General features: G+C 40.9%; 1 protein-coding gene across 4 annotated transcripts in view; it reads right to left on the bottom strand.

Annotated features, from left to right (window-relative positions):
* Positions 1-222: 222 nt before the first annotated feature.
* Positions 223-15,554, bottom strand: part of septin9b (septin 9b) — a 57,715-nt gene continuing 42,383 nt past the window's right edge. For 2 of the 4 annotated variants that reach the window (XM_084566592.1, XM_084566591.1), the window contains exons 4-11: positions 14,209-14,337; positions 12,132-12,213; positions 11,331-11,468; positions 7,490-7,607; positions 5,744-5,839; positions 5,445-5,541; positions 3,357-3,408; positions 223-2,298 (exon numbers count right to left, since the gene is read on the bottom strand). In XM_084566592.1, the coding sequence (XP_084422718.1) occupies positions 2,082-2,298; positions 3,357-3,408; positions 5,445-5,541; positions 5,744-5,839; positions 7,490-7,607; positions 11,331-11,468; positions 12,132-12,213; positions 14,209-14,337 (929 nt within the window). In that variant the 3' untranslated portion in view covers positions 223-2,081. The remainder of the gene's footprint in view (positions 2,299-3,356; positions 3,409-5,444; positions 5,542-5,743; positions 5,840-7,489; positions 7,608-11,330; positions 11,469-12,131; positions 12,214-14,208; positions 14,338-15,554) is intronic. The other 2 variants (XM_084566593.1, XM_084566594.1) reach the window with 1 other exon arrangement.

The raw sequence follows: 15,554 nt of genomic DNA, 5'->3' as shown, positions 1-15,554 counted from the left end.
TTGCTTTTCTAGTTAGAACACTGCAAGCTATTTTTTATTTATTGAAGTGATGTAGATTATCAATTATAATGTCTGAAATAAATTGAAAAAGTCACATCTCTTTGACATAAATATCCTGCAAAGTGAATAGCAGAGTATATACAGGTGTGATACTTTAGTAAATAAGCATGCTATAAACGATTCATATTAAAATAATCTGAACAAATTGTCTTCCTATGTGATGAAACGCTGACATATGGTCTAAGTAGTTCCATTTTAAGAATAAAGGGCACAGACAAATGTCAGCTCTGTCACCCCCTTTCTTGTCTGCATTTCTATCAATCAAGACAATCAACTTTCAACAATAAAAATATCAATCTTTATTTTTCGAGATAGCATATTAAAGATAAAACCTTGATCTATAATACTATGACAAATTACACAAGAACTATACAACGGTAAACCAAGTGTAGCCCAATAACTCTCTCTGGATAAATCACAATTGCTCTCTTTTTGAATTTATTATCCCTCACGTAAGAAAAATATTTTTGATTTACAATGTTGTCTTCTTTTTCAAATTAGAATGCTATATTTAGATGTAGTCTTTGTAAAATATCCCATGGAGCTCATATGAATGCACATGTTTTCCAAAAATACTGGGGTTTATGGGGTTTATTTTAGGTTTTGAGGCACAAATTCCTTCTCACAGTTGTTGCAGAACATCCTCCACTGAAAAAAAAAAAGCGTTCAGTGTAAATGTCTGTTTTTACCATTATCTATGGGCAGTAATTGTGTGCTGGTATTAATACTCACTGTACAAATGTAGACCACTAGACTGCACTAGCAGGCGAAGTAATCCGTTGCTAGATATTAGTGCAGTCTTGCAAACATGGTGAAACATACAGTAAGAAAGAAAAACAGTCTAAAGCCTAAATCATCATCACCGATTAAGACGTGCAATTAATGAAAAGAACGAGGAATGAAAGCTGAATTAAACTGATTACATGAAACATACACATAAATACATAACCATAAATCAACTCTATATTCTGTATGTGCTTCTCTTCAGAACAGAAAATCAACTTTTATTTGGTTTACAGTCAGGAAAACGGACAAAACGGCTGCATGGGACAACAGGTGCACCCCCCCATCTTACACAATAATATTAGAACATGAACATCAATAAAAATACAACAGTAAATGAGCAATGTAAAATGAAACATGACTGCATTACACAACATTGGCATTATATAGAAAGAGACAGTATGGTTTGGCAAAAAGGGGTTTTAAAAACATCAGAACACAATGGAAAAACGACAAGGGGGGGTCGTTTTCTTCCTGCTCCACACTGCTATTGCTTTCTTTTTCATTTCACAGTGTGGAGGTGTCAACAAATACTTTTACTTTCTCCATAACACTATAAATCTAGTCTAATTATCCCTACGTAACCCTAGTAACTAACTATACAATACTATACACCACAACACAAAGCAGACCAGGACAATGGCACCAAGTTATTGCTAGTTTAGAGCCGTTATAAACTGAAATGCTGTACTTCATTTTGAATTATGCCAGATCTCATCTTCTGGACACCTCTGGATGGATAAACCGTACAAACGGAGTCTGATCATAATCTTGTGTTACAGCGGAGTTACTCACATGCATTCTGTGATGCACTCCACTATAGACCAGACAGTACTGAGACATTTTAAGATGTATATCATTGATTATCCACGATTTGACAACTTGTGTGGTTTATTGTAAACAAGTCTGAATGTAGACTGAACTGCACAACAGTTGGGAAAAATAAATGTGCATCTACAGTGAGGACCCAATTTAATTTTAGCTCAGAATGGAAAAAGACAAGAAAATCCCATGGAAGGAAAATGTAGGGATTTACTCTTCATCCTGTGTTTTGGAACTTCCTGAAATATTAAAAGCTGCAGTTAGGTAGTCCTTCTGGCTAACAAAAAAAGGGCTTCACAGCATGAATCTGTGTGTTTGCGTGCATGTGGGCTTGTTCATGTAAACAGAATATATGTGTGTGAATGCATGTTTTGTGCCTGGCTGTGTCCTGATATCATATATTGGTGATCTCCACTCTACATCTCATGGGACAAGGCTTCATGCTGAGCGGCCACTCCATTGGGCTGCAGGGCGCTGGGCTGCTCCTCGGACTGACCGTTGGCCTTTGGCTGAGCAGAAGGATGGTCGGACGATTGAGTGCTGAAATGGGCATTGGATTCGTTTAACCGGCGGACACGATATGTCTCGTAGTGGATGCTGCCTGTGATGTCCTTGATGTTCTCCATGTGTGTCCTGCGAATAAGGATTTAGTGTTACCAAAAGGCAAACAGCAAACTAATGCCTATACATGACAAATGTGCTCGTGTAATTTTACATGTTTTAGTTCATCAGTTTCCAAAATGAATGTCACTATACCATCTGATATGGGAGCCCATGTATTTGAATAGTGTCAAGTCTGATTAAGGGATGTAGCACACAAATCTATAAATAGGAACCAATGTTTACTAGGTCAGGCCAGAAGGTAAACTGAAAAGCTAAAGTGGTGCTTGGCTGCAGGAGTTATTAGAGCAGCTCATTCATGTTGTGGGAAATTATGTTGTGAAGTCTGAACGTTCAACGAAAGGTTGTCTTGGACTAGAATATGTCTCATCCGCCAAGACAATCAACGCATCAAGGCTTATAGTTGGAGCTGGATAGAACCATTCCTTAGTTACGCTGATATTGGTCTGGGCAGCTGGGGGACGATGCACTGAGCACTTGTCCTCTACTCCCTTCTCTCGCACCAAGCTCCTGTCCTCTAATTTCTTATCTAATTTCTTCTCCATTACTACTCATTCAATTGTGCGGCTACTAATGTGTGTAGTACCTCAGTGGCTCAGATCATTGGCTTATCTTATACATTTCCATGTTTGTAGCATTCATTTGAACTACTCATGGTCAGTTGGGTGGGAATGGGTTTGCATAGTGTCTTGGAAAACAATCTGTTTTAAAAAATCTCTAAAGAAAAAGTTTATCAAAAGTTTTAGAACAATTGCCTGAGCCTTTAGTCATGCACAGAACAAGAGTCCTTCAAAAGACTCACAGGAAAAGACCTGAGTGGAAATGCCTGTCGCAATACTGTCGTGGGAGGCACTCAAAACATCAAAAGGAATTTCATTTGTATTGATTTTACTGGGGAAGCGAAGCTTCATATAGTCACTGCTGTTTCCAATTCATTTCAACACCTCCACAGGATTAAGTGAATGATTTATGATCTAGCAGGAGGCTCAGTCTATGGCAGGGCTTTTATTCAAATCATGTTATACTCCAACATATCTTAAAATAAACACTGGAGTGTGATGGAGGCTCACCTGATGAGGAGGTCTCGCAGGTAAGCAAACTCACAGTGTGCAATGTTCTCAACTGGGGAAGAGAGAAACAGAGAAAATAAGAAAGATTTGAATGACATAACTTGAGAGAGCTCAAAAAGAGAATCCTGAATTCATTCCTGTTTGTCTTGCTTGCCATACTTGAACATCACCACAAGATGTCAGTGTTGTTGACCATCCTCTAATGTGACATCTCCAGTCATTTTTTCAAGCCAAGATAACACAATCCTCCACTTTTGCGTAATTTAATACATCTCAGCTATATTGGAAAACTTTAAGTGAGACGTTTTAACAAACTCTCCATGACAAGCTGCCGGTGCCTCCAGTAGGGCTAACACATGTATGAATTATAGATTATGTCAAGTGTGAAAATGAAATAAAGAAGGGTGCTATTTATGAACAGCTTTGAAAGCCAGGGCAGGAAATTAAATTCTCTTTGAAAGGAGGCGAGTCGAATAACTGCTGAGTCTATGAGCGCTGATTAGTAGCATCAAGGGAACACATTACTAACTTGTAAGGAGCTGAGCTGCTGGTATCTATGCTCTCTGCTCCTGGGGTAGTCCCTACATAATATTTAAGTGCATGCTTTGCTCTTCTCCCCTCTCCTCCCCACTCCTGAAAATAAACGGTTTCTTCTCCACACAGAGACTTCTGGCTTTCGCCTCCGAGGCCTAATTTATAATGTCGGTGCCAACACACCAGTGTAGCGGCTTCCACTTTCCTACTTTTCCTTGTTCCCTTCACTCTCTTGCCATTTGGCTTTACTAGAATAGACTCTTTAAGCTGGACAAGACTGCATTTCTGTTACAGTTCTTTAACTTCCCTGTCTCACCTTGCAGCTCTGTGGAGCTGATTTCTTAAGGCTTGAAGAGCACTACACACCTTCAGATTCTAATTTCCAAAAGCAAACTTCTGAGAAAGTCTTATGCTAAACTGTATGCTCAGAAGCCCACACTGAGTTGCATAATTCTCATTTATAAGAATATTTATTAGGTTTCACTGGTTTCTTATGTCTTTCAAGGTCCTACTATGCTGTAGGGTGCATCTCGACCACACTGACTCACACAATGAATATACTTCAGCTCTACAGTCTGAATAATTTACATGATATTAAATGTTATGTGTGAATGATTTGTATTTTACAATGTATTTTATAGGACAGCCAGTAAACTTGAGTGCAGTATGCTCTATGTAAGAGTAAAAGGGAGTCCTGGGAAGGAGACGGCGTTACTTAAACAGCGATATCCCTTGTCCAGGCCTCCTTCAGCTGTCTTTAGGTCTTTTCACTGTCCAAACAGATGTCCTCTTTCTCTCCCTGACACACACACATACACACAAGTGACGTAAGGACTCTCACTTGCTAAGAACTACTTTGGCAGTGTGAGTGTGCAGCACAGGCCAAAGAATGTAAACTGCTTCAAAGTTGTTGCGTGCAAGTGTGTCCGTGAGGCAGTATGTGTGTGTTTTATGTTTCTGCAGCTCATCCCAAAGGACGTGAAAAGACCCCGTAAATCTCTTCCTCCTGCCTCGTCTCCCTAGTTACAGACCCAGAGAAACTTATGTAAACAGGCATCTGGTGGTCAAACACGAGGATTTTAAAGCTGCAGTCCATAACGTTCCACTTGTTAAAATACAAAAATCAGATTGCGCTGTTTTTTTTGAAGAGCTGCTTCACATTATAGGCACTGACCTGTGGTGAGTTGACTGACCTGTAACACACATGTGAGTGTAGCATTTATTAGAGAGAAGTTAGACAGCTCTGGCACCGTTATCTGGACAGGTGTGACCCAGTTATGAGCATGGGAAATGGACCGTCTCACTGTTTTATCAACCCATGCAGATGGACATCATGAAATATTATTAGGCCAAGCTGTAGAAACCTTCTTTTAAGGATTTCTGCTTGAATTGACACTGGTGGTGATGGCAACATATGATAAAGGCTGATCTGTGTTCAAACTGTGTGGAAACATACGTTATTATAACTAGTAATTCACATTCGACTGTCCTTTTTTGCAGGACAAGTAACCAGCTGTGCTTTTGTATGTGAGTATTAGGATTCATGTGTATTACCCTCTATGGTGCCCCATTTTGTTTTCCTTCCCAGAATCCTCTTTCCGTTCACCTGGTACTCCTGATCACTGCCTACCACAGCAAACGGGATCATCTCCTGTTGAGTATGAAAACACACACACAAATGTTCAAAGTGTTTCCAGAACACTATACCGTAATTGTGGCAATCCTGGTTTTTGAAATTTCCCAAAGAAAAATGAAAATAATAGGAGAATGACATTTAACAACCCATTTGTGTCGACGCCACAGGAGGCTGGCCTCTACAGAGGCAGTTAAAAAAGTGATCGCACTGAACTTACCCTGATTTTGTCATTGATCAGCCTGTCCTCCGCATCCTCGTCAAACTCTTTTTGAGGGTAAACGTCGATCCCATTGGCTCGCAGCTCTTCCCGAATCTACACACAAAAATATTATTTTTATTTACACTGTGGCTATGTCTGTTCTGTGTCTTTAGAATAACTGAAATGTAGACATGGATGAAGGAACATAGACAGGTTTCTGAGAGAAATGTTCTTTTAATGAATGACCGTTCACTCCCACAATTACTACTCTGACAGTTTCCACTTGGTCCTTGATCAAACATTCCATTGTTTATCCTCATGGTCACATTATAGGATGCAAACCAAGTGTAATTTGACAAAAAGCCACATCAACTGTTGATTAGAGGACAGACATTCACAGCTGGACATGGAGAGCCACAACATTTAATAAAAAGTTGCTGCAGGGAAATTGGTGGAAAAAAAAAAAAAAAAAAACATTTGGCAAAAGAAGCTTTTAGTCAATAATCTTCAGGGTCATTCAGAGCATGCGTGGCCAACCGAAATAATTCAACTACAAGCACTGCGGCTTCTAGTCTGTGCCAGGGCCTGAACTGGTCCCTGCTTTGTTCGTATTGGACGGTGTTACGGGCATCCGGGTGAAAAATGGTAGCCAAGACACCCGTTGTGCTTCAACCAACCTAAAATGAATAAAGCTGAATTCTGAAAGAAGGGAGGGAGAGATAAAAGAAATGATGGAGGAAGGCAGGTGGCTGTGTGCCTCCTGTGGATTGAGAATTAGCCAACAGAAACACACTGAGGAAGCGATTCAGCACAAGTCGGCAATAGTGGGGAAAGCCATGATAAGAAGATGAGGGCTGTGGAATTAGATTATCAGACTGAGAAAGCCTGGACTAGGGCTAAATTCAAATCAGTTTTTTTTTTATGAATGAATGAAACCTTGCTCATCTTTATAAACCCTGCCTTTGCTAAATGTTTTCTCATAGCTTTTTCTTGTGCTATGCTATTTTGTAAGCAGCATTAATCCCAAACTACTAACAGCTAAAGCATATCTCAAATATTAAGTGTTGGACCAATAGAATGTTTGACCTGCTAGTGGCACTTATCGACATAAAACATCAGGGTCACCAAAGTAATATCCAAAAGTTACAGAAACATATATATGTCTGCATATGAAGAGCATGTTGATATATGAACTGACCTGAGGGATAAACGCTCACGGTAAAAGAGTGAAAGCGCCTGTGGCTAAAAATTGAGCAGATAAGAAACTGTGAAAAAACTTTGAACTTGTCCACGCTGTGCATTAATTCCTGGGTAATGAAGAGCCTGTCTGTTCAGCTGGCTAGTGGGCCGAGGTTCCATGTCTAAATAAAGATTCACATGTAAGAGTGGTGGATCATTACTTAGATGACAAATGCTTTAGATAAATAGTTCTTATAATCCAATATTATCAAAGTGTTACAGCCAGGATGGCTACGATGTGGCTTCGTCCAGATGGCTTTTGTTTGTGGTGTCTGGCAGCTCTCTACAGTTCAAGCCCTAATCCTTACCCCGCTGACTGACCTGCAGATGCACTTCATATATTTATTTTAAACATACACTGAAGAGCTTCTGCAGGTCATTGCAGGAGCGATGTCAGGAAAATGAAGCCAAATAATGTCACAAATGAGAACCAGGTCACACGTACAAAATATTTCTTGTATAAACAGCGCTGTCATCCAAACACCTACGCACATCCACAAACACATCCTGACACACTCTTCTCACCGTCTGTTTAAAGTAGTCCCTTTCCTCCAGGGTGAGCGTGTCGGCCTTGGCGATGACAGGGACGATGTTGACCACCTTACTGAGACGCCTCATGAACTCCACATCCAGGGGCCTAAGACTGGGGGATTTAAAGAGACAGGAGAATACAACCTTATTTTATGCATGCATGTCTATAACTAGGAGTGTGTTTGGGTGTGGCAAATTTTTAAAATTAAAATTTCTTTTATAGGGAGCAATGAAAATGTAAAAGAACCATACATTCTGGTATCTTTTTGGTATTATTTCACTCTTCTCAAAATATTTTCACTGGTTTACCTTGTGTGGCAGTAGGAAAATATATTCTTCTCCAGGAAGTTACTGGATCATTTGAATGTAATTAAACAGATCAACCATTAGAGGGCAATCATGGTCTACATTCAGGTTGGTTTCTCAGGTTGGCAGTTTGTTGCATTAACATATCCTGTTGTTAGTATGTACTTATTGTTACTGAAACCATCTTGCTGTTGCACTCTCTTGTGTAAGGTGTGATTTCAGTAAATTGTAGAGGAGCCTGCTTATTTATTTCGAGGGTTTATCCATAAAACAGTCACTTACAGGGCCTTGTTTGCCATTTTCCCATTTGTCCTTCATTTTCCGCTTGTGTTTAACTCGAACCAAACTTGGATCAAAGCGTGCTCGCCTCAATGGATCCTTCTTGCATTACCACTGTGTTTGCAATTACAGCTTTCACTTTTTTCTTTTAACAGCCTACAATTGTGCTTTGTGCAGCAATGATGTGTCCCTGTTCTCTGATGTTATGTTACTATGTTATAGTTTTAAACTTTTTGGTCCCATTTTTGCCTCCAGTTGTTCTTCCAGACAAACTCCCTTCATGCTATCTGCTCTGCTGTCCAATTAGCCTCAACCAAGCCAGGCCAGCCTGCTTCAAAGACCCGGGGGCAGCTCGAGGAGAACCCTGACTAGTTCTCCACAGTGACTGACAAATATTTCATCATCAGAATAGGATGAAACGCTGGTGAGCATGTTACATGGAGCATAGAGGGCGGAAAGGAGAAACAGAGCAGCGGAAAGGTAAAGAGAGATGAGTGATGCAGCGTAAGTGATGCATCAAATGCTCAGGGGACATTTGTCATGGGGAAATACAAATGCATAGAGGAAAGACAGCAATATGGCTGCGTGTCAGTGTTTACTGAATATAATTATGTGACCTCATAAATGAAATGAACAGATGCAGATGCATGTGTGCTACATCTTGTGTTTGACTGAGCATACATGCACACACGTATCCTCACATTTGAACATATGCTGTACGGACAGTAAACATGAAATGTGTATGTGTACATGCATGTGCAGATGTTCACTTTTATGTTCACATGCTGCACGTATTCATGTGGCTAACAAAAATAAAAAATAGCAGTCATGTTTGAATAAATTGAGGTAAGTTCTGCGGTCAAACAAAATGTGAAGAAAACAACCAACCACAGCACAAATAGCACTCCTCCTCCCTCCATTTCAGTAATGGATCAGAAACCAGCTCCGAGTTGAGAGTCAAAGTGCTGCCTTCTTTTTTTTTTTCCACGAAGAAATGTTAAATGAGGTAACAACAGAATTGCACAGAGGGGGAAAAGAGTGCGGCTGACTCCGCCATTATCTGAACTGGCTGCTGATGCCAAGACTGGGTCTTGCTTCACTGAGCACTGTTCTTCTATTCAAAACCACAGATGTAACTTAAAAGCAAATTACTTGCAAATCACATTTGGGGCTTGATAAATACAAACTGTTGTTTAAAACGCTCCAAACAAAAAGACAGTATGAAACTGGATATCTCCAATGACAGAGGCCATTAAGAGCTCCCTCCCTCTACATTTCCCAGCTCGTCACATGGCTGAGGATTCCAGAAGCTTTTGGAACAGTGTCTGCGTAATTGGTAACAGACCCCAAATTAAAACTTCAGCCGACATTACTGCATGAATTGAAAAACAGAAATAAGCAAAAAGGGGATATTAGAGTAAGATCTTAAGAGTTTTTCGATGTGTTCAAGAACTTTTGTTTTTTTCGTAAACCAAACTAAAATCTGTGGGAGGATCTCTGCTGCTATTGTTTAGTTAAGGTTCAAACTAAATTTTCGGTGCATGGACTGCATACTGTGTATTGTAGGTTTGTATGTGTGAAGATCTAAACTTATATATTTGAAACTAAACATTCATTCATCTCTATACGTCAAGCGACAACTGTAACTCCAACAGATGTCTTCTTTGACTCCTGCCTGCAGCTGTCTGGTTGGCTGCAAGCAACTCACTTCCTGACAGACGTTTCTATCTTTAATTGCAAAAAAACAAGTGTAATTTTTATGTATTCACAAAAGCGTTCTTGCAAAGTTTACAGACCTTCTTATGTGTGGTATATGTGTGGAATTGATACTCCTGCTTAAAGAATGCCTAAATACAACATTCAATGATAAAAGACCAAAAAAGAAAACCAATGCAGATTCTGAATAAAAGCGGTTTGAGCGTCTAACAAGCTGAACTCTGCAGCATGACAATACGCTAGCACATCCACATATGTGTTGTTAAACAAGTGTTAGCATGCCCACTGCCCACTGGAGTCCACTAACTGCAGCCTGCTGTACAAGAACAAGGGTGCTCACACAAACACACACATTTTCTGGGGCAGCAGCTGCAGCGACATGAGCAGATGATGAGGGGGTCCGTCAAGCAGCGGGGCACATGTCATCCCCCACTCATAGAAAGAACGTCTAAGTGGACAACTGTTGAGTTACTGGTGCAGAGAAATATGAGGCAGCAGTGGATAGGGTCTGTCGCTTGGATGTGTGGTATGAAGGTTAGTGAATGAGTGCATGTTTACAGTTGGTGCACATAAATGTTCCGAGTGTTTTCATCTACACATGCACTGCACGACAAGCCCAAGATGCCTCTACCAGCCACAGACAGTCTGTTGTTTTGCTTCTCCATGTGTGCATGTTATGTCCTCTCTGACCCTCGGCGCACACATGAAGACACTGAAGGCAACATTTACAATCACTGACAAAGCAGCATCAGAAATGTGGCTTGTATTATCTCCACAAACTGCACCAAAGCAAACATCATGAAACTGAATCAAATCTAATCATGTGAGTGAAGTAAACAACCTCCGACTGCACTTTAAGCACACTTGACAGAGTTATGACCAGCTTTACTTCTGTAAACTCCTGTTACTTTGGTCTGTTTGCATCATTCTATACCAGTCTTTTTTCTGATTTGGCAGTTTAGTCTTTTGCTGGCACGCAGGCACATTTAAATGTGCTCGTCTCTGACTGCTGTCATGTTGGATTCCTGACCTAAAAACGTCTTGATATCACATCTTAATATTTAGTTAAACACAAGGCATAGATCAGTAACTGAATCTTGACCACTGACATTGTTATTTTTCAAATTAGATTTAACAGAAAAACACAAGTACATTAGATTAGGGCGCTGGCAGATTCAGCCTATTCAGTCATCATACTAAAATTAGGCATATTCATTTTATTCAACATAAAACACTCTACATCCTGATTATCTGTTCCTGTACCCCTCTCTGCAGTGGAAACAGTACACTTTCTTAGTGAAATGCGACTCCTCAAGTATTCCTAAGTGTCTCTGAGGAGAGAATGAGTTCCACATGTAGTCATTAGAGAGCGAGATGAAAAAGAAAAGCTGAAGAAGGATGTGGTTAAACAGCTGTGAACAGATAATAGGTCAGGGGAGATTCCCAGAAGGCCTGATTCATCTCTGTAGTTGTGGGAGGAAAAAGTGGGACACTCGGACACAAGGATATGTGTGTCTTCGATATGGGTTCTTACCAATGGCCAGTGGGAGGTATGAAGTATATGCAGCAGTGCACCCTGGAGTCTGGGATCCTTTTCTTTCTGTTAATGTTGATTTCTTCCTGCAGGTACACTTCATACTGGTCATTGATGAACTTCATAATGGGCTGCCAGCTGACAAAGGAAAGAGAAATTAATATTTTATTCATCCACAATTTAAACCTGAACTGGTAACTGTTTTAAATCTTCACATAAACTATAAAAATCATTCAAATTATTTAGTGGAATTAAAGTCAAACTAGATAACTATATCAAATTAATAAGTAGCCATATGAGATGAGTGCAGTGTAGAAAAACATTACTCGCTCCAAGTCGGGGATCAGTCGCTGCTAACTGAGCGAAGGAGCTCAAGTATCTTGGGGTGTTGTTTATATGAGAAATTGGACAGGTGGTTAGTGCAGCGGCAGCAGTAATGCAGGCACTGTACCAAACCGCTGTGGTGACGAGGGAGCTGAGCTATATTCACCCTCAGCTATGGTCGCGAATGTTGGGTACGGATGCAAAAGATCGGCATCTTGGATACAAGTGGTTGAAATTAGTTTCCTCCGTAGGGCGGATGGGGTCAGCTGAGGAGCTGGGACATTCAGAAGAAGCCTTGGGATTCCTCATGTGGAACTAGAATGTGTTGCTAGGGAGAGAGACGTCTGGAATACCATGCTTAGCCTGTTACACTGCCACCCGACTTATGATAAGCGGACTGAAAAGGATGGACAAGTGCAGTGAAGGGATGTGACTTTTTGCTAACAGCAGCCTACAGATTAGGTAACCTGAGCTCACCAGTTTTCATTGTTGATTTGATCCCCAAAGCCCGGAGTGTCAATAACAGTCAGCTTCATCCTCACTCCTTTCTCCTCAATATCTAGGCAAAGAAAATATATTTCAATTTCAGTTCAGTTTATTTATTTATATAGGGTCAATAACAATACAAACTGTCTCAAGACGCTTCACAGAATACAGAGGCAGAAACCCCCAGAGCAAGCACTAAGGCACTGGTGGCAAAGAAAAACTCCTTTTTAACAAGAGGAAACCTTAAGCAGAATCCAGCTCATATGGAGGGACCCAACTGCTGGAGGCCAGCCAGGTAGAGACAGAAAAGAGAGAGAAGAGGAGAGCAGTACCAGGAACAGGACGATACATACACTATATTACCAAAAGTATTCGCTCACCTGCCTTTACTCATTCTATGAACTGAAGTGCCATCCCATTCCTAACTCATAGAATTCAATATGATGTCGGTCCACCTTTTGCAGCTATTACAGCTTCAACTCTTCTGGGAAGACTGTCCACAAGGTTGAGGAGAGTGTTTATAGGAATTTTTGACCATTCTTCCAAAAGCGCATTGGTGAGGTCACACACTGATGTTGGTCGAGAAGGCCTGGCTCTCAGTCTCCGCTCTAATTCATCCCAAAGGTGTTCTATCGGGTTCAGGTCAGGACTCTGTGCAGGCCAGTCAAGTTCATCCACACCAGACTCTGTCATCCACGTCTTTATGGACCTTGCTTTGTGCACTGGTGCACAGTCATGTTGGAAGAGGAAGGGGCCCGCTCCAAACTGTTCCCACAAGGTTGGGAGCATGGAATTGTCCAAAATGTTTTGGTATCCTGAAGCATTCAATGTTCCTTTCACTGGAACTAAGGGGCCAAGCCCAGCTCCTGAAAAACAACCCCATACCATAATTCCTCCTCCACCAAATTTCACAGTTGGCACAATGCAATCTGAAATGTACCGTTCTCCTGGCAACCTCCAAACCCAGACTCGTCCATCAGATTGCCAGATGGTAAAGCGTGATTCATCACTCCAGAGAACGCGTCTCCACTGCTCTAGAGGCCAGTGGCGGCGTGCTTTACACCATTGCATCCGACGCCTTGCATTGCACTTGGTGATGTGTGGCTTGGCTGCAGCTGCTCGGCCATGGAAACCCATTCCATGAAGCTCTCTGCGTACTGTACTTGGGCTAATCTGAAGGTCACATGAAGTTTGTAGCTCTGTAGCAATTGACTGTGCAGAAAGTCGGCGACCTCTTTGCACTATGCGCTTCAGCATCCGCTGACCCCTCTCCGTCACTTTACGTGGCCTACCACTTCGTGGCTGAGTTGCTGTTTTTCCCAAACGCTTCCATTTTGTTATAATAGAGCTGACAGTTGACTGTGGAATATTTAGGAGCGAGGAAATTTCACGACTGGATTTGTTGCACAAGTGGCATCCTATGACAGTTCCACGCTGGAATTCACTGAGCTCCTGAGAGTGGCCCATTCTTTCACAAATGTCTTGTTTCACAGTCTGCATGCCTGAGTGCTTGAATTTATACACCTGGGGCCAGGCCAAGTGATTAGAACACCTGATTCTGATCATTTGAATGGGTGAGCGAATACTTTTGGTAATATAGTGTACGTGTGTCATACATACAGTATATCTGATTAAAGCGTACAGGCAGCAATTAAAAAGTATAAGATAGAGCTGATGCATCTTACATGGGAGACTGTTAATGACTGAAAAGAATGGACAGAGCTAGCATTAAAAATATTAATTTTAGAAATGTTTAGTGACTATACAGAGAGCTCATAAAGTTATTGTTCTAGGAATAATCAAGATCACAGGAGCATAAAACTGTCAGTGACATCAGTGCTTCTGTTACATGTGAGTTAGCTGCTAATGTATAAATATATAGGTTGGACAATTATGCATTTTGAATGAAAAAAATATAAGCCACGAAGAAAAGGGAGGTTGTTGGGGCCAGAACCATGTTCTTAGTATTATTTAGGAGACATTATTCTGGAAAGAAAGAGAAGATTATCATGATAGAGAAGCAGTATGCACAACAGCTGTAGGCTACTCAGCATGAACATTGGCCCACCGTGACTAATGGACTTGATCTCAATTGTCTTGGGGATCCTCTCCTCCGGGTTGGGTTGCACTGACTTACGGCTGACCTTGGATTTGAACAGTGTGTTCATCAGAGTGGACTTCCCCAGGCCACTTTGCCCTGGTCAGAAAAATACACAAAGACACACCAGCAACATTTAGAGAAGAGTCTGTAACCCTTGACCGTCACAAGGAAAACCTTTCTGAAGGCAATAGTGTATGGATTTCAAGTGAGTGCATGTATCTCAATAGACCACAAGCAGAGGAAGACAACTGCAGGGTCAAAGGTTCAACCTGTGGAGGCTAAGAAGACAGATGTATTGCATGGACCACACACCAACACAAGATACATCACACACCAGGGGATGAACTACCTTGAGTCACGTCTATAGTAATATATACTTTGACTTTCTGTCTTGGTGATATATTGTAAAGTAAACATGCATTTGACATGGTGGGGGGAGCTATTGAGGCACCTTTAACCCCTTTCTTAAGCAAAACCAACTATTATTTAGGTAAGAGGTATGAAATACATTTTGTACCATTATTATCATTTAAAACCGTAGTTGATATCAGGTCTCAAAGCACCTGTGTTTTCATTTAGTCTTAAATGTATTTTAAATTAAACTAATGTTATTTTCCCTTGTGTAATGTATAATTATCATAATAGTGGTTCTGTTATATTTGGTAGTTATTAGCTACAATAAGAGTCAGTCTTGCATAACAGTAACAGAGTCTTAACCTAAGCAACTGTTTGGGGCCTCATGAAAAAAAATGAGAAAAGGGCCTTGGTATATTTTGTGATGACAATCCTAAACCCTTGAAATCTATGAAGGTCCTACAGTGCACAAACAATACTCTACAACCCCTCCAGGGCCCCCTATGACAGATGACAGATTTTGCTAGTTTGGAGCTAACACTGAGGGGCCCCTCAGAGCTGCTCACGTGAACTATTTGTGCATCCGTGACACATCATCAGTCAAGTTTTGCTTACTGTGTTAACCAACATAATAAGTTTCAGTCGATCCAGGAAGACACGTCTACAGAGTGGAAGAAAATACAAAAAACTGTACTTTCTACTTTACATCTGTTGTTTGTTCAGTCCACCGAAGCATAATTTGAGCTTACTTGTGCAAGGCTAGAACAACAGATAAAAAGGGCGCTCTAGAGTGGTCAAAATAATACATACAAGTGCTGATTTATTTATTTATTTTTGACTGAGTAATCCCTGTATTTAGAAAAGGCACACAGAGCCTCTGGACCCTATGACACATATTTTCCCTTTTCTGTCTGCAGCGCCTATGGTCATCCACTGTGGCATGTGGGTGCCAAGCTGCC

The sequence above is a fragment of the Chelon labrosus genome, assembly GCF_963514085.1.
Source record: "Chelon labrosus genome assembly, chromosome: 2".
NCBI lineage: Eukaryota > Metazoa > Chordata > Actinopteri > Mugiliformes > Mugilidae > Chelon > Chelon labrosus.
This window is presented reverse-complemented; position numbering and strand designations above follow the sequence as displayed.